We start from the raw sequence: 22,224 nt of genomic DNA, 5'->3' as shown, positions 1-22,224 counted from the left end.
AGACAGTGACCGTATTGGTGATTTCTGCATAGAGAAAGTGACCGTATTGGTGATTGTTTTGGGCAGACAGGGCTTTCTAATGATTCTTTGTTCCGAGGGAGGGAAAAAGGGAGTAAAACGCTGAAGCACTATCACTCTTAATAAAAAAGGTCGTAAAAAGGTAGTAACGGCCGTATTTACTAACTCCTTACGAACCTTACTACCCCGCGGTTTTGTACGTAGGCCCTGGCACTAACAACTGCATGGTTAGTAAATTAACTGAGTGCAGGAAGTGGTAGCACTAGATTTAGGTCGTGCTTATGACTAGGTTGTGCATGGCCAGTTAGTAAACGCATGTAGCTCAGAAGAGTGCTATCGCGGGGACTTTACTAGTTGGGGTAGTGGTGCTTACTGCCTGCTTCGGTTAGTAACCCTGACTATGGCGGCATTTACTACCTCCAGTTACTAAGTACCTAGTGTATACTGGGACAAGTAACTTGTTAGTAATCCATTAGTGAATGCTCCGACCTTTTTTTAAGAGTGTAGGTGCAGCCTTATTATCTGTAAACGCCAACATGTGGCGCCAGCTCTGCAAAATGTGTATATATATAGCGAATCAGATTGGGAAGTTACGGGCTCGTTGAATTAAGACAGAAATAAGGGTTGGCAGTCAAGTCAAGAATGCCTCTGAAAGCAAATGGGAAAATGCGGTAAGGCATTGAAACAGGTGAAGAATTTTGAAAGACAGAAAGAAAGTACAGAAAAAATGCCCGCCGGGTGGGATCCGAACCGTGTGTTCGGATCCAAGTCTCAGACGATTGTGTACGAACGTTTTGTGCTCCACACATCTCTTCAATAGTGCCGCAAGCATGCCTGTTTACGCCAGGATAAAGAAAAACACATCGTTGCTCCGATTGTGCTGCCGCCCAGAGGAATCTCCAAAGCCGCTGTGTAAACGGTACCTTCCGTTGTCAGTAGAGTTAACTAGAATATGAGTTCTAACACCATGCAGCTGCGTAGGCCTCGCATTTAACATCGGGTGAGCCCGCGTTCACAGCCAGAAAAAAGAACCCTTGCAGCTTGTCACTGCTACTGTCGTAGAATAAAGCCACTCAAATTCCACCAGAGAGGTTGTGTTACACAGACACACATCACACCAGCAACAGATGCAGCCTGGACGTTCTAGGCAGGAGATAGGTGACGACGTCACGCATAAAAAACAGCAAATCACGCTTTCCTCACGTACAAATGACGGCTTGACGAGACACACACGGCGCAAACAACTTCAAAGAGCCTTATGATGCACTTCATTCGTAACAGTTCGTACACAATTCGCACACATCGGGAGGCACCATTGTTCTTTTTTTCGGGTACTTTCTACACCTAGAAGGCGCTCGTGGAGCATCCGCCCTAAGGCGCCCCACTTTCGTTAATGTGTGCAATGTTTAATGCAAATGCTTGCAAGTACAGCAATATTTTTACTTTTTATGATCACAATTATTGCTGCTTAATGCATTAACGGCTTCAGCGTATTTTTTGTTTATTTTTTTATTTTTGTGTGACGTCACCCGAAGTTGTGACTTTGTAGCGTTTTGGAGACGGAAATACGCTAGTACCACACGGTACGTGAGATGGTGGTTATACAATGTGAATGTTCCGCGCGGTCTTTTGCTTTACATACAAAACGTCCAGCGGACAGAACGACGACACGGGCGCTCTTTTGATTTACCCTGTCGTCGGATAAAAGGAAGTCAGGCTTTTGTCGCTGTAATGCGCTAAGCTTAACAACGTGGCACCGTCTGTGAGTTTAAGTTGATGATGGTGATGGTTGGGTTTTTTATGGCGCAAGGCCGACTAAGGGCAAAGAGCGCCAGAGTTTAAGTTGTAACAGCGTGCAACGCTACATTTTTCCCGTCGTGATATGTTAAAGCTTATTACGCCACCTGTTGAATGTTTTGCGAAGCGAGTCACCTATACTTGCCCATCTGCCAGAAGTATGCCTAGAGCATTTACGAATGCCCAACCCACTACTAACAAGTGCCTTGGCGCCAGTATGGAATGAAAAACGTGCATAACACGATGCAAATGTGATTTTACTTAAAGGAGCCATGAAGAGAAAATACAACTTCGTTTAATTTGAAAGAACTAGGATTCAGTATCTCACTCAGCTCCATTACAGCCACAAAAGATGTTTTTTAACGACAAAAAAGCAAGAAATATTTAAAAACTTTCAAATTTTGCGCCACAGTGACGTGTTATGAGCAAGGATGACGTCATACGGGCCAACAATAAAACATAATTTTCAGTGCCTTAACTGCACGTTAGCATTCAAGTGATACGGTCAAATGGAACTAGAGGCCCCATGACAGATGTCCAGTCATGTGTCGTCGCGACAGGTTAGTTAGGCGGCCGCCAATTGCACAAACAAGTTTCCGTGACGTCATATAAAAGTTGCGGGAAATTGGCTAGGGGGTCGCGACTGCTTCACACGTTTTCTGTAATATCTCCGTTATTTGTTCGAAGATTGCAATGATATTGGTATCATTGTTATCGGGACTAAGCAGTCTTTCCAACAAACCCAACTTGTATTTGGTCTTCATGGCTCCTTTAAGACGCACCGTAGTAGAAGCAGAAGCATAGCAGCCCACAACTCCCTTAATCAAAAGACCTGGTTTGACGCACACATTTTATTCAACTTCAAGACAATCAACAAATGGTTTCGAACAAACACATCGTCGCGGCACGCGCCTTGAGGACAAAGCGAGAAATTAAATGCGATCGATTGCCTCCTGTTCGTCGAAAGGGTAGCACTCGCTTATTGCGATTTACGGGAGCAAACAAGTCACTTCACACCGGCACAAGCCGAGAATGTTTATAAAAAATCGCGCACTCTTCATAACAGGTGCGGGGTTGAGTCGTCGCTAGTGATAATTCTAGCCTAGGTAAGCACAGTTTCACAAACAGAAGCACGCCGTCAAATTTCATCGTGAAGCCAATGTAACTACAACACACACAGCTTCGGCCGCTGGCCTGCATGGGAACAAAACTTCATTCGGGCAGACAGCGCTACGTGAGGGAGCCAAAACCTATTAGCAGGGTTACCAGCGCACGCAGGCGTGGATACATATGGAAGAAACGACAGGACAAGGGACGTTACTACAGCTGATTTTTGATTCAGGAAATATACCGAAACCCCCGCAAATCCGATAGCATGGTCAACACAACGTGACGTGCTGTTGGATGTGCGGGGGTGTATATGTCTTTCCTTTCTGAATAAAAAATCAGTTGTAGTTCAACGCCTTGTCCTGTCGTTTCTTCCATCTGTGTCCCAGCCTGCGTGCGCTGGTAACCCTGTTAATATGCATCACCAACTAGCCCACCAAGCCATCCTCCGGAGCAAAAAACTTGTTTTATCAGACGCAAATTACAGTCGAACCTCGTTAGTATCTGGACATGAAATTAGTTTGTTATGACCGATATTCGTTATAACAGTCGAGGTAAAATTCGGCTATAACAAATCGACACTCTCGCTCGCGCAAAAATACTTAATACAAAAATGCATTCTTTGATGCTTTGAACGCACTGTACACAAGGTAACCCTTACCCTTTTGCTTGCTGTATTTCGCTCAATCAACCGTAACATGAGTACGTGACATAACCAAAGAACAGAGTTCGCTTGACAAAAGTGGACTTCGTCCTTATTAGGTTGATGAAGGATGTGACCTTCCTCTGGTGGCTACTCACAGCACTGAGCAGGATGAAGTTTTGCAGTGTCCACGAACAAAAGGGCCTTTATACTGCTGCAGTTTAGGACTACATGAGTTTTTCTAATTAGCTTCTCAGCCTCCTAGTCCAATATTTTTTTGTTATATGCTATATCGTGCAGCTCTCACGGTTTCAATTTCGTTATAGAAATATAATAAAAGTATAAGTGTAATTGAAATAAAGCGTACTCAACCAAAGTCTGTACATAGTTCGCTATAGCCGATAATTCGCGATATCAGTGTTCGTTATAACGAGGTTAAACTGCACTGCCCACAGAAGAGCGGAACTGCGGAACTCTTGCGTGCTACGTGCCTCCATAATGTAAACAAGGAGATAACAGACATGCCTCTACGCCGAACCTGTAATAACCATCGCAACCGCCCCAGGAGCCGAGGTGTGGCAGCTTGCGAATGTCGGCACGGCTTGAATTGTACCTGTACATTTATAGTTGTTAATGAATTATGAAAGTTGACGTGCAAAGAGGGTTTTTACGCGTTTCTTTGAGAGCTTGTGTGCGTGGTCCTTGTTGTTGTTCGTCCCGTGACTCTAGGCGCATCCGCTCAGTAGCCGTTGACATCATTCCTGCTGGGCGACTGATAGCTTCACTTTTCAATTATTTACGTGAATATTTTCAAGGACTGCCCCAGAGGCTGGTATATTCGGTTTCTGCGGATGTCAATCTATCTATTTAGGCTAGATTCGGGTTTGTCTTTGGTGTCCCCAAGGGCGTAAATTATCTTAGCAGGTAGCGAGTGTTTCTTCATGGTTCCTGGACTATCGGAGTGCCGTAAAGCGGGAAGAAAACAATATTGGCTAAGCGCATCAGCTGATCCCGACGGTTATATTTCCTCCCATGCTGATATCACAGCGATGATCTGACAGGGTGAACACTGGAGCGCGCGGCCGCCGTTACTACCAGAGCAGCCTAACGTGGGATGCGCGAAGCAGCACGCATGCCCTGTGCGTGTCGAGCGAGGCTATGCTTTCAGCGCTCGTATCGCGTCATCGGAGCGTCTGAGCGTCGTCTGGTAACTTAATCTTGCTTGTAGCGGTGGAGCAATCTGTCGCTGTATAAATAGCTGGAAACTGCAATCCGCAAGGAAAATGTTTCTGGGTGAGGAGTTATTAGTTATGCAATGCAATCGGTTCGCAACATAGCAAATCACCAGCTTGCTTCAACCAGACTCAACAAAAAGATGACGCTCATTTTAGCAGGACTTTATGTTTTGATGATGATGATGATGAAAGTGGTTGCCACTGAAACCGAAGGAACACATGCGCACAATGTTAATCGGGAATAAACTGAGAAACTTTAATCACAGTGTAAGTGAGCATATTTGTGGTCGGGGTCTTCAGTCCAAGACTCTGTTGGTAGTGGTGGCTGTCTTCTATCTTTCCGCTAGCAAAAGCTGCGTTTCAGGGCAGGAGCTGGCCAGCGTACTCTCTCCCACTGCTCGCGTGAGGGGTTGAGGGTGGGGGAAGACCTGGGTTTAGTTGGCGTTTCCAGACAATATGGTAGAGTGTCCCTGGGGCTTGGCAATAAGTACATAGATAATCATAGAGAGTAGGATGGATGGCGTGTAGTCTTGTTGGGTGTGGGTACGTATTAGTTTGCAGTTGTCTCAGGATGACTTCCTGTTTTCTCGTGGCCTGATCGGTGACTGGTGGATAGAGTTGTCTCGCTAGTCGGTAATGTTGGGTGATGCCGACGTATGTGAGGAGCGGTTGCCCGGTTCGTTGCGACGCTTCTTGCGGTGCCTGCTGGGCGAGTTCTCGGGCCAGGGCGTGTGCCGTCTGGTGGCCGCGAAGAGTAGAGTGGGCCGGGGTCCAAATGATTGTGACCTGCTTCTGTTGTGATTGTTGAAGGAGAACCCGAAGCGCTTGTTTTGAAATCCTACCTGCTTGGTATGCTCGGCAGGCAGCTTGACTGTCCGTAATAATTACTTTGGCCTTTGTCTGGGAGAGGGCAAGGGCGATAGCCGTCTCTTCAGCCTTCTGGGTGTTAGACGACCGAAGCGTCAGACTGGAAAGGAGGTCGGTTGTGGAGGTAACGGCCACCGATCTTACCCCGTGCCTAACGTATTCCGCCGCGTCTGTATTGGCCCCGAGGACATACCGTGGCGCCACCTACGAGTGACGTCACTCGTAGGACGCCGAATCGTGTTGTCGTCTGCTACAACACATTTCCCGTGCGTATGCGGAAGCGTGATTTTTGTTGTGGCCACCGTCTCGCCCTCTCCTTGTGGATTTGATGCAAATTACCAAAAAAGTTCTGTGAACCAAATAATTCGGGCAAGCAATCAGCGACTCGCTTGTTCCCGGCGACACCACCGCGTTTAGGTAGTTGCTACCATCGCGACCCACAGCTCTTACATACGAAGCCAGCTAACGCCAAGGACGATGCAACTCATGCCGAGAAAAGTACGCTGTAAATTTATTATGAAATACTTGTGACGGGACATGTGTGTGCAAGCAAATACCTTGTAACAGCGACGGAAACGCGTCACTCACTTATGATCTCACCGCGCGAACTGCTCGTATTGCCTGGTAAATGAATGACGCGAGAGCGGTGATCAGATTGCTTCGCCGCACATGCTTAAAAGTATTGTTATGGTCTGCAGTTTGGCTTAATCAGTGCCTATTTCCCCTACGATGTTTTTATAGCCATGCCCGGATTTGATTAACGATCACTGCCGTAGCCTGTACTCTACACGGTTCATGTTTACTTTTCGCGACTTGTCCGCAATGTATGAATGGTATGAACGCGTGTTTTTACCGCCTTCGAGCGGGTTCGGACAAGGCTATATTAAGTTTTGATTAGGTGCTCGGCGTGTTAATTTATAATTGCAGCGTGTTTTGTATGTTTACAGTAAGCCGGCATTTCTCAAGCATCAATTTCAAAACTCACGACTTCTCACAGAAGGCGAGGCTGCGTACGAGGCGAAACACGTCGTTAATGATTTCGGCTAATGGGGATATTTAGAATAGGAGAACCGAGCGTTGGGGACCCCCAATAAGTTAGAGGAACCCAAACGCAACACGCGCGTGCGCGACGGGAGGGCCTTCGCCAACAGCTCACAGCCGGCTTCGGATGCACGTAATCGGATGTTGGGAACTTTAGGCTTGGCGTCGCAGCAGATACTTCATCGCCGTTAGAGTTGCAAGTGACAGTCCCTAACACAACGTTTCACCGCGCTGGGAACTCTGTAATTACTTAAGCGCAGTGATTTCCGTTGAAGCGATCGACGATTCTTGCGCGCAAGCATAGCCATCCTTCGGCCGCTCGCCGCACCGTGCGTGAACGGGGCGGCGCTGCCGGGACCGACCTCCGCGGCCGGTCGGCGTAAATCGCGGTTGAGCATCGCTTTGAAAACCACAGCTGATGACACTACCTATCCGAATTTTTCATCACACCAACATACACTTTCACCAATCTGGAACTTCTTTTCCACGACTTGTGTGATTTTAAAAAGCGGCGACAAGATGTAGCTGCCGCGACCTGCGTCGGTTCGAGCCGCACCGTCGGCTGTGCGGGCAGGCACGGCGGGTGCGTGTGCTTCTGCGAGCAGTTAACGCTTCACGATTTCCTGATTTATACGTTTCTTGCAAACAAGGGAAATCTAGAAACTTCACTCGGCGATCGTTGTAGTCCACATTGTTGATCGGGGAAACAAGCCGCTGCTTACGCTTCGGTCGCATGCGTAATACACCACCACGCTCATGATGTTTGCGGATAATCTACCACAGTTGATACGGTTTTGAAGTCTCCATGAGGTCGAACTGCGCTTGACGCACTGAGAATTAACTTCAAACGAAGGAAATTAACCCGAAAATACTTTTAGAACGCGCTTCCTAAGCGAAGTGTCACGCGCTGCAAGCCAACTATGCAGCAACTTTAGGAACGGCGGGAACGGGGGTCCTACGAGTGACGTCAAAACGATCGCAGCGCCGGCCTCTCCAGTGGTGGGCCTCGCGGCCAATAGGCGACGTGGTCTTGTCCACCGTACTGTTTTTCTAGCGCAGTAGCTCTTGCTATGCGTCTTCCCTCATGATTTTGAGGGGACATGTTCCGGGGTATTGGACGGACAAGAATTCTAGTCCTTAGTTCAGGCGGGATGTCCACGGCGTTGTACGTGATGTGCGGCGCCCTGTAACCAAACTTACCTACCGTTTCCCTATCTGTTGGGCCTGCTCCGCGTCCTACTTTCTGCGCCGTTAGGTGGGCCTCTATGAGCTCTTCGATGGTTTCGTGCAGTCTCAAAGCCATGAGTCGTACCATAGAGGTGCTCGAAGGAAGTGCCAGGGCTTGTTTGTATGCCTTTTAAAGAAGGACGTCTAGCTTTTCGCGACCGATGACCCCCGAAACCGCATAAAGATCCACGGAAACGATTCTGAAGACGACGAAGGCCTGAGAGCATGAAGTTAGCTCGCGCACTACAACCTCGATTCAGTTTATGCTGGAAAAGCACCTTTGTGATTTTTATTAGGCATTTTTATTCGAGGATTGAGGATTCCATGTTCAAAGCTAGACATCATTAGCAGACGACGCGCAACATTGCCGAAAACGGGCAGACGCTCTAATGACGCGATGCGCGCGCTGAAAGGAAATTATGGCTCGATGCTCACAGCGCATGCGTGATGCTCCGCCCAGCCCACGGTATACAGGCTGCTCTCATAGTACCTGCGGCCACGGGGCTCCTGTCTTCACCCAAAGCGAGCTCACCACTACGCGAGCCACTCTTCCACGGGTTTATCGGCAGTACCAAAAACCCTGCGCCGAAGCTTCAAAACAATATTTGCGGGCACAAAATGTGGCTGTTGCGAGCCGTAATTTTTTTATCGCGAAGTAAATTTGCCCTGTGAGGTATACCTGACAATTAATTCCAAATAAAAACCCGATTGTCGCAGCAATGATTCATTGAACCATTACAGATTACTTCCGGTTCAATAGCAGACAACAGACTTGATTCGACATCACTTTACACTACACGACTTTAAAGTAGGGCGCCGTCCTAAACAGCTTCGGGTTTGGAATCAGCTGTCTCCATTTCGTTTTGGTTCAGTACCGGTTTCACTTACCCATGTAGCACAATGATTCACATACCTGCTCAAGGAAGTAAAACCAATTCATTAAAATTTTCAGCCAGTTTAAGTTCATAACCGAGAGCGAAAAAAGTTGCGGGCCTTAAGTTCCCAAGCCTACCGCGTAAGAAGTGCAGCACAAATAGCGGCGACCAGGGAATTGAGTACGTGTAGTATCAAGCTGCTTTCCAGCACCAGGGAATGCTACCCGTATTCTTTTTTGACACAGATACACACACGTAAGCACACAGTTCTGCAGGCCATTGTAACAAAAATTGAAACTGCGGAGTGAAGAGAGAGAGACTTTATTTACAGTTGAAGTGAGCATTTTTGTGGTCAGGGTCTTCAGTCCAAGACTCCGTTCGTACGCTGGCTGACTACGCCCTTCGCGTTAGCAAAAGCTGCGTTTCAAGGCAGGAGCTGGCCAGCCTGCTCCCCACGGCTCGCGTGAAGGGTTGAGGATGGTGGGAATGACTAGAGTTCAGTTGACATTTCCAGACGATATGGTATAGCGTGCCTGGGTCTTGGCAGTGAGTACATAGGGGATCATAAAGGGGTGCCATAAAGATAATAAAGGCATGGATGGTGTGTAGTCGTGTTGGGTGTGGGTATCTGCGTTTGTCTCAGGATGACTTCCTCTTCTTTTGTGGCCTAATCAGTGACTTATTTCCAGCGACGTAGCACTTGTAGAATCACTTGTAGAATCACTGTAGCACTTGTCTGTACGTGACTTACACCTGTTAAGCAGTATGCTGAGCATGCTCGCTCCTGTTATACCATGCAAAGATATGGCTACGAAATAAAATCAGCTGCATTAGCGCCAGTCGTGTCCGTCCCTCCTGAGTGTTGTCGGTTCTGTGCTAACATTTTGCGAGTACTATAAACAAACTAGCCCAGAACCAACTTTTGTTTCCTTTTTTTACAAACTTTTGTGTAAATTGCAGCTGAATAGGTGCTATGCATCTTAAGCGTTTCTGTACTCTATTTCGAGTACGAATGGCATAGAACTTGATTTTCAAATGGTCTGTGGTTTGGAATATTCAACATCTCCAGAGATTTTTAGAAAACTTTTATGGGGGTGGGATCCTCCAGATTATCGATGGCCACAGAGATGTAAAAAAAAATCACCCGCAAATGTAGCGCCGCATTGCGGCACCTACCTATTCAAATCCCTGGGATCGTAAAACTGTGCACTGTACCTTCACTGCATGCTAAACAGTCGTAAAAAAGGGTCCTAGGGCCTTCAAATTTTGATATAGGGCGGCTTATATTGGCCCTCAAGAAATGTCTTCGAGCCATATACCGTACTTACCCGATTCTAACGCGCCCCCGATTCTAACGCGCACCCGGTTTTCCTGGCAAAAAAAAAAAAACGAAAAAAACTTGCACCTCCGATTGTAACACGCACGGAACTTTGTGACCCAGACAAACGAATGCGGAAGAAATGGACGATTTATTTACTGAAGTAATATCACTCATCTCACTCCTCGTCGCTTTCCTCTGACCACAACATCTCGTCCTCGGTGCCGTCAAGTGCGTTCGCGATGCCACACTTCTTAACGAATGGTCAACCATGGTCGATAGGATCGTGGCCCACGCCTCGCACGCCCATCCCGCGAACTTCTCCAGAGGCGCATGCTTCAGCTGACCGCTCGTTTTGAATAAGTAAAAGCTGCTGCTGCCATTGCTGTTATCAAGTGTGCAAGTGGAACGATTTGACGATTTGTGTGAAGGCCGATAGAAAAGCCTAGGCGCTTATGCTTCCTGCGTTCGAAAAATTTTTGCTAAAGGCTTTGGCGCCATCTTGAGATGGCGATGGCGATGGGTGGGACGAAATTACCGCTGTTTGGGCAGTTTCGGTTTCGTATCCGATTCTAACGCGCATGCGATTTTTCGGCCTATTTTTTCGGAAAAAAGGTGCGCGTTCGAATCGGGTAATTACGGCACTTGTGTTAAGAGGTGAACTGCATTTAAGGGTATCTCTGTAAGCTTGGTCTGTTTAAGCTGGCTTTCCACATTGTGTATTGCCCACTGAAGCATAGAAATCTACGGCGGGAGTGCGACTACAGAAAACGGCTCGCTCTAATCCTTTTGTTATAGAAGGAAACCCGAAACAAATTGCATGACAAGCAGCCACTAAGAAGACTGCGACTACGCCGAGTTTCATCAACTTCTCATAATTAGTTCACATTTAGGTTGTAGATATTAGAGAATTTCTGTCCGCCTTCAACGAATGTCCATCTGCGGAGGGAGTATGGGTGGAGGAAACGGCCGTAACTGTTGTTTACACGCAACTATCCGGAATTAAGTTATATGGCAATCAGCCGCTAAGACGTTACGCCCATCACGTGTCCAACATTGCGCTCCACCGCTTCCCTGGTCCTCCTCCGTCGCAGTACCGAAGGGAGATGAATTTTTAGGTGCGAAGCAACTTAGGACTTCGCAATGCCCGTCCGTTGACGTCCGTGCGCACATCAGTATGAACCGAATATGTGTAATATGCCAAACCGCCTAAAAGTTGGCAAAACGCGGCAAAAAAGCAAAAACCATAACTGTCAACGCTAATTCGCGGAAAAAAAGCAGTTGCAGTTACAGTTGAAACTAACAGAGTACAGAGAGCTACACGAGCGGGCGCTGAGGTGCAACGCGTATATAAGCGCGTTCCGCCATCACGTATCCTCTTTCCGCCATGGATGGGAACGAACGCAAACTGCGTCATGCTTCTGTTCAACGTCTACGAAGAAAACAAGCGTCCCCAGAAACTAAAGTGCGGAAAGCGGTAGCAAAACGGCTAAAGCGCGTCAAGCGGACCTGGAGATGAAAGCGCGGGAAGCAGCGGCAAAACGGCGAAGTACTAGGACGCGTATTGTCGTTCGTGTGACGCTCGTCATTACAAATGCATTACTGCACCTCAATACAAAACTTGCGTCCCAGTGCTTAGCACCCCCGCCATAGTCCACGGCGTGGAGATGTGTGATTATTTATTTTTGTCGATCCAGCCCCTATTCGGGCTTCCATAGAAATGTGTGTCGTGGAATCGCTTCACCGCCGACTGCTCAACATGCCGTCGACCAAAAAAACTCAGCACCCGTGAAGAAATGTCTGCGTCCCACAATCGACAACGTGTAACAAAAGCGGGCTTCTGAGTTTTCTAACCCGACCTCGCATTTATTTCGCCCCTGGAAGTGTTCGCTTGTAAAAGGCATTACATGAAAACAAGGGATCATGCCAAGGGTAAAACAATGCGGCAAATTATTTGGTGGTTCGCGGGATGTGTAACGCCAAGCGCTTTCAAAATGGAAGCGCAGGGGTGCAGCCGTAAAGGATGTCTTGGTGGCACTTCTCGTGTGTGGCATTGGGTGTTGTAATAAAGAGTTGTAGAATAACGTACGCAGCCGTATGCAAACAGTTTGCGAACGCTATTTCTACGCGTCGTTCGCACTGGGCATGCACCGTACGCTAAGCCGCTTCTGCGTTTAGCGACAGAAGACGAGCGGACGCTATTTCAGCCAAATAGCGTGCGTACGCGAGGCCGCTTCTGTTTCCAACATAGCTGCAGGTAGTTCGACTACCATCCACGGTTCCGCCCTTCTGTTCACGGTAATTTGCTTCAATTGATCAAGTTATTTGCTCATGTGTTTTAAATACGTCGAGTGGTTAGCACGTCGCCCTCGCGCAGCTCGGACGGGTGTGTACAGAGCACGAGGCGAGTGCCGAATTTACGACTGGCAGGAAGAGTCAACCGATCGCCTTTCAATCACGGTTATGACTTCCAACGCATGTTGTGACGTTGTGTTCGTTCGAAACGCATCTCTAGATTGTTTTGAAGTTGAATAACATGTATGCGTCAAACACGGGCATTCGGCTGGGGAGTTCTGTGCGATTGCACGAAAGGAGTGCCACCGGGCTTCAACGCTTTCGTTATGGAACGTGCTCAGGTAAGAGAATTGATGTGTTATGGCCGTGTTGCATTCAATACTAACCAGAAAGCGTTCGTTTGCACTTGTTTGAATAGTCGTAAAATGTCCAAGCACTCCGTCACTCCGCTGGCAGATCAGCCGGCGAGTCATTTCACAAAACATTCGGCAGATGGCACCATAATCATTAGCGGGTCGCTACGCAAAACTAATGAGACGCTCTACTAAAGCTGCCCTCGAGGTGTTTACGTAAAGCATTGCGCAAAATTTAAGCGTTTAGCGTACGCAAGGGCTACAAACACTGTACTAAAACTTCTAATGAGGCGGGTTGATGTCGATTCCGGCCGGGGGTTGCACGCTGCTGCTACGCAGTTTCTTGTGTTAAAAGGACACTGAAGTGATATGTAAACATTGCGGGATTACTAGCGCAAATTGTAGTCTGGAGTCCCCAGGCCATGTTTCGACCACTCTGGGCGGGTTTACGCGATTTTATTTAGTAGAAAAATTAATTCGAAAATGCTGGCCTCCTCTCTTTACGCTCGCCCATTTTCTGTGGTGTTTTCGTGTGACGTCGGGAGGAGCCGAGCTCGCAATTGGCTGCGCTACTGCACGGCTCCCCGGCCTTCAGACAGAGTCAGTCGGCCCAGCGTTTCGTCCGCCGGCCGCCGACGGGTCGTCGCAATTCGTCCGCTCAATTGAAACGAAGCCAGGACACGTTTGTGCATGGAAGAATGGGCCTTTCTTTACTTGGTTAGTCTGTACGCTGTATCTAGCTCCAAGTCAAGGTCGCTTCACACAAGCGCTGCACAAGCGCACATGCGACGCTTCGCTGACTAGTACGCCAGTAGGAAAATATAAGGCCTCTTGAAGGCGGGAGAAGAGTCAGCGAAGTCAATATAGGTACGAAGGAAATAGAATCAACTGATATTTTTACCGTACAGCGTAAAACTAGGGTGCGGGAAGCACTTTTTTGCGCTGGGCGAACAAGCACAGCGGCCAGCAGCACGACTACGCATCTGCGATCGCTTTTCCGCCTAAGAAATGCAATTGCTAGACGAGAGATATTGTGGAAACTTGGGGGATGCTTACTGCACGAGCGCAAAACAACAAATAGTCACCTAAGCTGCTTGAAATGCCGAAACTAAATAAAAGTGTAAACTGGTTATACAATATATACCTTGTATTACCAAGGTCAGCAGAGCCCGCCCCGTGGCCGAGTAAGCTAGAGCGCTAGGTATGTCACCGCAAGTGTTTTGCAAGTCACGAGTTCGAATCTACGAGGGTATGTCCTTTTTTTTTATAAGTTAACTTTTTCGTTTTCCGCCGATTTTTCTATACTGAGTTCACTTTTTTATGGGCCGCAACGTTCATTGCTCCACGAACTAGTTCACAGAACGCCCGCAGGCTGGCACTGGCGCGCTAGCGAGTTCTCGTTGGCGTGCTGTTGCCATAAGCACCGACTGCTTGGGGACAGTGGGCAAGGCCAGAATCAACAGACCCTTGTAGGACAGTTGCAAGTTGGGCGAGTTGGTACGTGTTCATACTTAATCACAGCGCGAAGGACGGGACAGACAGAAAGATTAACCACTGGACAGGCGCTGACTCTCAACTAAATTTATTGAAAACCCGCAACAAACATTTATACTGAAGGCAAACAACGCCACACGTGTCAAAGAGCATACAAAAACCACTCAGCCTTGCGCTCAGCCTTAACCCACTCCTGCCACCATACAGTGAAGGAGAGCTTCGAAGGTCAGTTAAAGAGGCTAGAGGCGGCAGGTTACCCTAGGGCAGCGCTCTGGAGTTGTGGGAACAAGTTTATCAGGCATGTTAAGTCTCGCGGGGACCCTGACAAGGAAAATAAAAAACCGGATAGAAGTAAACTGGCCGTGATTCCCTATGTGCACCGTACGTCGCATGGTTTGAAGAACGTTGCCAGTCGGTATGGCGTCACGGTGGTTTTTTCCGCCCCACGTAAATTGGAGCGGTTGTGCGCTGCCGTACAAAGAAAGGCTTCGTTGGAAGAAAGGGCCCCAAAATCAGGGTGTGGCACAAACCATGAGCACAGGTATGTGGGCTGCCAAACCAGTGTCGTGTACCGAGTCCCTCTCAGGTGCGGCGCATCATACATAGGGCAGACGGGTAGGTGTGCCAATGTTAGATTGCGAGAGCATGCGCTCTCCTTTAACAAACGTCCGTGACCGCCTTTGCCCTCACACTGCCACACGTGCGGCTGCGAACCGGTGTTTCACGAAACTGATATTTTTACCAAGCACCCGAAGCAGCTACACCGTGAGATAGTTGAAGCCTATCACATCAGCAAGAGGGGCGATAAGTGTGTGAGCCACCCTTCAGTAGTGCTTACTGATAAAGAGGTCCAGTTCATGGATAACGACAAATAAGCCATGTTCCTGTTTGCACTTTTATCTGGTTTCTTTGGTTTTTGTATGCTCTTTGACACGTGCGGCGTTGTTTGCCTTCAGTATAAATGTTTGTTGCGGGTTTTCAATAAATTTAGTTGAGAGTCAGCGCCTGTCCAGTGGTTAATCTTTCTGTCTGTCCCGTCCTTCGCGCTGTGATTAAGTATGAACAGACCCTTGGCCTGGTGCGAACACGCGTTTTACGATACAGGCATGAGTGAGGGAAGCTCCAAATATAGGGAAAAAGCGCGTGGCATTTGAGCGTCTGCTGGGACGCGGAGGGCGTTCATGCGTAGGCCTCGGCTAGTGAATGCTACGATTCCAAGCCGTCCTGGGAGGCTTATCTTATGCATTTTACAGCCGACAACATGGCAGAAGCGCGGTACGATGATTACTGAGATATTGAGAATGCCCATCCAACAACGCCATTGGTTGTGTTTTACAGAACCGAAACTGAAACTTGTTTGATTGCTAACCTTGGGCATCGTTCAATCACGGTGATCCCTCCTCCAAACGTCACAGCCTTAGTTGGTGCGGCCGCCGCAAACCGCGCATGGTAGTTTTTCTTCTTTCGCGCTTTGTAAAATAATTACCCATTTGTCAACCGGATCAACGATGAAAAGTGTGCTAATTTGAGCCAGTCTACGCAGTGCAAGCAAAAACGGGAGCTTGACAAATTCACTTCAGTGACCCTTTAAGAACCGGCAGGGAGACCCGCGAGAAGCCGTAAGTGCCGGCCCTCTCTCCCCCCTCCATGACACGTATCAATGAACTCCCATCAAACGCAACGTATGCTCCCTACTAAAGACGCACACCACACAAGCAGTTCGATGATCGGATGTTGGCATCATTATTACGCAACACAACGAACGCATTAACACTTAAGTTCTGTTGCTATACCACATTAGATTGTTCAGCAGAACTGCCACGAAACGCATTCCTCTAATAGGCAGCATGAAGCCAGGCCCACAGGGCAAATGCCAACGCCTTCCACAAACGAGCCCACTTCTTCGAAAACACAGGAGCTCTGCCACCCAGCACTTCTCCACGACATGCCAACTGGGCACCGCACGGCGGAGTTTTTCCACGATGGCGGCCACGGTAGCATCGCACCTGCGGATTAATTGAATTACATAGGTTAGGTTAATTGATCTTGGTATGTCTAACGGGATACATCATGATACATGGTGCAATTGATATTGATATGCATAAACTGAAAGAGGCTGGCTCCCTAATGGGTTTTGAATTTTTACTCTCCAATGGTTTGTAGTTATTTTATGGCAAAGCCCTTTGGCGGCCGTCCGTGGGCTGATCCGGTTGTCGGCGTTACCGAGGGAACGATGGCCTGGACCGACGAGTGAGAGAAAAGCGAACGATGAAAGAAAACAAAGGAGAAGAGTGTCGCGAAATTGGGAGGGGAGGGCGGTTCGCCGTGGCGGCGCGAGCCAGCGCTCTGACAAGTGTGCTGCGGGGGAGGGAGGGGGCAGTATGCTGTGCCCGCACAAGGCCCTCGAGGGCGCGACGCTTGGAAAAAAAGCGAGGGGGGCGTGCGCGAGACTATGATGAGTGTTCGTTAAAGACGCACTTCTCGCCGCCGACGCAGAGGCTCCTCATCGCTGCCGTCGAGAGAAACCACGAGCGCTGCCTCAGCGCACTGCAGCTGTTCCCAAATATCGCATTAGGGAGTATGGTAACCGCCAGCCAATTTTTTTATCTATTAATCTCGCTACTGACTCCTGAAATCTTGGTGAATTTACTTGTAGTCATGACTGCTCCCATTAAACGTATCTGTTGAAGGCTGAAAATAATTTCAGAGACATGGTGACCCCTTATTGTCTGACGCGCTTCAGAATGGCAAATGTCCGCCCATTTCAAAGAAATAAATAACATTCCCACACATCCTTTGTGAACTATCTGTAAAATATGTGGGTATAAGTCTCCTATACACCCTTCCCTCTCAGTGCTTTACACACTTCAGCTGTTTCCACGGTGGTAAACGTTTTCTTGTAATCACTACAAGCCGTGTGAAGTAAAGAGGGTTTTTGTATCCCTAGGATTTCTGAATTGTTCGATAGATGACATGAATGGACCCAATGCTGAACACCAATTGGAGAGTTAAGCCTTTCTTCAGAATGGTTGTATTATAGGGCGAATATGATATCGTGAACTATTATTATTGAATCCACACTCTTCGGTTTCATAATTTCTGACGGCACAATACCCAGCAATCCTAACAGATTGCTATGACAACAGCGTCTAACATTTTCATCACTTCGAAGCTTATCAAAACACCAAAATTTCTAAGGATGGCTCATTTTACAACTTGGCACATCAATATATCTATTCTAAACAGAGAAGCGCGACGCCGACCAACCCCTGATTCATCAACCCCCACATTAAAGCACTGCACCAAAACACTAAACTTCGGCAGTGTATTTTTATACCTACGTAAATACTTTAAATAAGGCTCCAAATTTCCAAAACCCAGACTGAGGCGAAAAAAGGAAGAAAATTATGTGTACACAAATTACTGGTAACCTGCTACCTAGTTGATATACTGAACGGGTTTTTCTAATATCTGTAACCCTTAACAATGTCTAAAAAGTTGTTTAACGGTTTCAGAAGAATTGGCTGTTTTTACGGATTTCCTTATGTTCTGCCATCCGATTAATCGAATTTTTTGTGCTCAGAAATATTACAATAAGTCAGAATAAATTTCACAATTTTGCACTAACACGCCGCTAAAAACGAGGGGATTTTTTTTTTCAATTACATCACTAACAGAGTGAGAAGCCTAAAAGTTTATAGCCCCTAGCCATGCAAACCACTCGTCCTACATGCCTCACATTTTAGGAGCATTTTTCTATTATGATTTAGGAGCTCAACATGGCTGAATTTTTGAAAAATTGCAACCCTCAAGGAATGAAAAGTGCTTAATTATCTTTTTTCACAAATTGATCGTGATATTGCCGGCCATTTGTGATACCGGACTAGTTTCCGCTCATATGTGCAACCCATGCACATGTTTACTAAACCTGTTTTGCAGTTTTTTGCCTGAATTATCTCCTCAAAGGGAAGTCAGAACATAGGGTGAATTACGTATGTCTACGGTTTTAATTTACAGTTTAATGCGTGCGAATTCATTTTCTCATTGAATGTTTTATTTATATATTAACACGAAAGTGCTTTATGCGGGTATCCAGCAAGATCTGGCTGACGTCATATCGGGGGGGATTCTGCCATGCTTGTGCATGGGTAGATCGATTTCAAGGATCTCCTCCACTGGAAGCTCGAGTGGAGGAAGGACTCAGAATACCAGGGTTGGTGTGCTGTGTTTGAGTTCGTGAACGTCGACGTTATAACGATAACGGTAGAGTCATTTAACTTTAATTTTCTCGTTGTAATCACATCTTCTGAGGGGCTTAAATGGGAAGTAAAAGGTTTTGAATTTCAGCGACGTCATCCAACGAATTGCCAGGCGTCCGTGGTATATATAAACGCTCGTCACCCGCGCCACCTTTGCATCTATTTTCTCGCGAAGTACACATGATAGAGAAAAACGGATTTCAATTTCGGGATATTCCCTGGATTGCGCATAATTTTAAAAAGTCTGATCGAAAACAAAAATACGCGTGTACACGCATGATCAATCTCTCGTAGAAACCCCTCCCATAGACAGCGTCACACGATACCCGAACAGACCGCCTAGATTTGCTTCGCTGTTAAAATTGCTTTCAAGCAACGATGTCAACCCATTTGGATACCGAAGCCATACATTGGACGACAATAAACCGTATTGACGCGTCCCAGACCAAACGATTGCACGCAAGAAAAGCGAGTGTTTGTAATATATAATTTGTTATTTTGCATTCTTCTTCAGAACCTTTAGAACTTGGATAGGATAGCAATGTTATCCTTGAAGACTAGCATGGGTCTCTGTTTTATGGCGGCTTTGTGAGACGGCTGGAAGCGTTCAGAGGAGTGGCGTCATGTGAATTGTTATAAAACTGACATGTAATCGCCCATAAAGGCCAAATGAGAGAAAAATTCCAAATGGTATGTGGTCGTTTGAGCGCATCAGCATAGTACAATTTCTTCGCCGATAGTTAAGTTCAGCACAATGCATCGTCAATGTACTAAGTCGTTTGCCCAATTTCGTGCTCGCAATTACACCTTTCTCGCGCCAGACAAAAAATACGATCAGTCCAACGACATTGTTGCTCACCCGAACGAAGGCCGCCTGGAAGCAGCCGATTCGCCGCTGCTCAACCCAGTCCCCCGTCCCGTCCTTGTGGGACGCTTCGGTCACTCCCCAAACCTGGTGTGCCAGCTCCTCCGAGTCCAAGGTCACGTGGTCCCAAATAGCTTCCGCATGGGTAGCACCTCGACCCTGAAAGAAAGAACGAGAAAGTAATCCCATAAACTGCACGCGACACCTATATAGCAGATAGGCTACATCGCAATACGGTGAGGTTTCAGCACCTGTCCTTCGTGTCCATGCTGCGACCGGAGTATCGATGCGGCTTAATTGATTGGTGACTTCCAGTTTTTCGTCGCGCTATATCACCAGCAGCTTCAGTCTAATACAGTTGTGTTAAAGCAAATCAAACACTCAACAACCGGCATGCTGTGGGTCCTGGGGTGGCGCTAGAACCGACGAAAATCCTCGCAGTCCTCTGGTCACTTTTAATTGCCGGCCGATTGTACGTGCATATATACAGCGACGTTTCTTTCCGTAGTCCGGCACGCAAGGATTCTTGAGATAAACTGGTTGACATCCCCTTGATAAGCGCCTAACGTGGGCCATTGGCCACGCGTAAAGAAATGTTCCTCACTCCACCAACCCAGGTAACGTCGCTAAGCCCAGCACAAGCCCGACCACACACTCTGGCCCATTATTCTTGTACCCGACCGTCTACTGCGTAAGCCGTATAGGCGGCTGGAGATACCTAATAAAATGTAGCAGCTGAAATATTCAAAACACCTCGAAAGCTAATGCGAAAAAGCCAGGAAAATAAATCGACAAAGCGGGCTTGTGCCCAAATAACATGAAATTTAGCTAGATTTCGCCGGCTTAAAAAAATCCTCGCAAACAGAAGGTATTACAAGAATCTTCATGCCGGATACCTTGCTCGCCATGCGCGCCGGCTTTTCCGTTCTGCAGCTACCATCTTCGCCGGAGGCAAACCACTGGCGACTCCTTACCGTACTCGCCGCACCAACTGCAGTATTTTATCAAATGCGCCTCACAGATACGTGGGGAATGCTACCTCGTTGCAAGCAAAACAGTAGTCGCGTAACCAAATTAAACCCAAAGTCGAGTATTGTAGATTGTGGTATCAAAGTGGAAAGGGACTTCGGGATTGAGATGTTTTTTGCACTGAATGACTTTGAGGTTAAAGTGAAACAACGAAACGGATATAAACTTCTCAAGTCACATTGGCTCTATACTCCGTTATTGGGTAACATGACACGCCAACATTTATGTTGTACCAAGTGTAAGCAACCTAGCTGTGCGTGGTACGATTCCGATGGAAGCATCGTCTGTTCATTGGTCTTCAGTAGCGTAGACCTCTAAGCCATTTATCGGGAGGCATAGTAGAAGAACGGAGCGATCGCCATCCCCATGATGTCTTTGCGGGCAAGGCGCCGGGGTTGGTGAAGCGACCGCGCAGGCGGCAGAAGGATTGGTTAAAGGGATACTGAAGCACTTTTTACAAAAAAAGAGCTTATGCTCCCATTTTACTATTTTTTGTACGGCGAACTCAAAAATCAAGTCAAAACTTGGCATAAACTATTACAAAGCACTTAATTTTGGCAAAAATGAACAACGGGTGCCTCGGGGCATTTGGCGAACCTCACCGAACCTCACCGCCGTTCGTGATTGGTCAAGTCTTCGTGACGTCGTCGTGAGGATTCTCGGAGAGTCTGAGCGCGAAACGCGTTCCCAGCGGGTCGTCGCGGTCGAAAACGCTGTGTTTGCATTTGTTTAATTTGTTTAAATAATCCCACGATGGCCAGTCCGAGCAGTGAGTTCGTCGTTCACCCGTACATGTTCGAGCCTCTCGCCCGTGCACGAGCGGCGACGGCGACAAGTGCCAGCGACGAGAACACTTGCGAGGAAAACGTGTCCCAACCGGCAACGTTCACCCGCCTGGGAAACCTTGACTGGTACGTATTACATGCATGTCAACACCTCAATACTGTGCGGAGAACAAAACAAACAAACGCATACCACTAGTACACAAATACGCGTAGACATTCTCGCTAGCAAGGTGCGGCAACACATGCGTGCGTTTCCGTGCCACTCAATGGAGGGGCGATTCTGACGGCGTCGTTCGCCCATATGTTGAGAATTTAAGCTTCGCGTGGCTTTCAGTAATGTATGGGCGGCTTTTTCGACGCGATTAGTATCACCTTATATCGCAACGCGGAGTGGGCGCGCAGCATATTTTGAGTCGGTGCGCTACCGGGCGCGGGTCAGGTCGTAGTACAGCCGCTCCTCGCAGCTGCTTTTTGCGGCGTCACCACTACTGTTCCAGAATTTAGCGCCGATATCCCGCAGCTGGTGCGTTTGTAACTCCAGTGGCGTCGTCACTTAGTTCAGCATGAGCTATATTGAAACGCTTTGGCCAGTAGGCACTCATATCACGATAAGCACGTTTTCATAACAGGTGCTCATGCGCGCACTGCGTTACGATGAGCGAAGAAGAAGATTGCTGCTGCTGCCAGGAAATACGGGAGGTTCGCGAGAGGCAAAGGAACCCCAGGTGCGCCACAAGCACAAAAAAATTCAAAAATGTGTGCCTCAACAGGGCTGTGCTGGAGGTTGCACTTAGGCAGAATGGCACCCCGATACTACCTAGAAGCAGCCTCTGTTATCAACAGGTGAGGATATTGATACAGCTGTGTGCGAATGATTGTTTACACTACGCTCTGTTTTTACAGGCAGTTGAGGCATGCCGGGTACCGCCAGTTCGTGTACCTCACCTGGAAGAGGACTGGGCCGGGGCACAGGCGCATTTTGCCAAGTTGCGTACTGAATGCCATAAGGGCAAAAT

The 22,224-nt window shown here is 47.7% G+C and overlaps 1 protein-coding gene across 1 annotated transcript in view; it reads right to left on the bottom strand.

The window, feature by feature from the left end:
* Positions 1-22,186, bottom strand: part of LOC144140884 (uncharacterized) — a 62,677-nt gene extending 40,491 nt beyond the window's left edge. Inside the window, exons 1-2 of the mRNA XM_077672706.1 lie at positions 22,154-22,186; positions 19,389-19,553 (exon numbers count right to left, since the gene is read on the bottom strand). Of these exons, the coding sequence (XP_077528832.1) occupies positions 19,389-19,553; positions 22,154-22,186 (198 nt within the window). The remainder of the gene's footprint in view (positions 1-19,388; positions 19,554-22,153) is intronic.
* Positions 22,187-22,224: the final 38 nt, after the last annotated feature.

This window comes from Haemaphysalis longicornis, unplaced genomic scaffold (genome assembly GCF_048455015.1).
Source record: "Haemaphysalis longicornis isolate Haplotype H1 unplaced genomic scaffold, Haemaphysalis longicornis Haplotype H1 scaffold_1, whole genome shotgun sequence".
Lineage (NCBI taxonomy): Eukaryota > Metazoa > Arthropoda > Arachnida > Ixodida > Ixodidae > Haemaphysalis > Haemaphysalis longicornis.
Note: the sequence above shows the minus strand (reverse complement) of the source record. Positions and strands in the feature narration are given on the sequence as shown.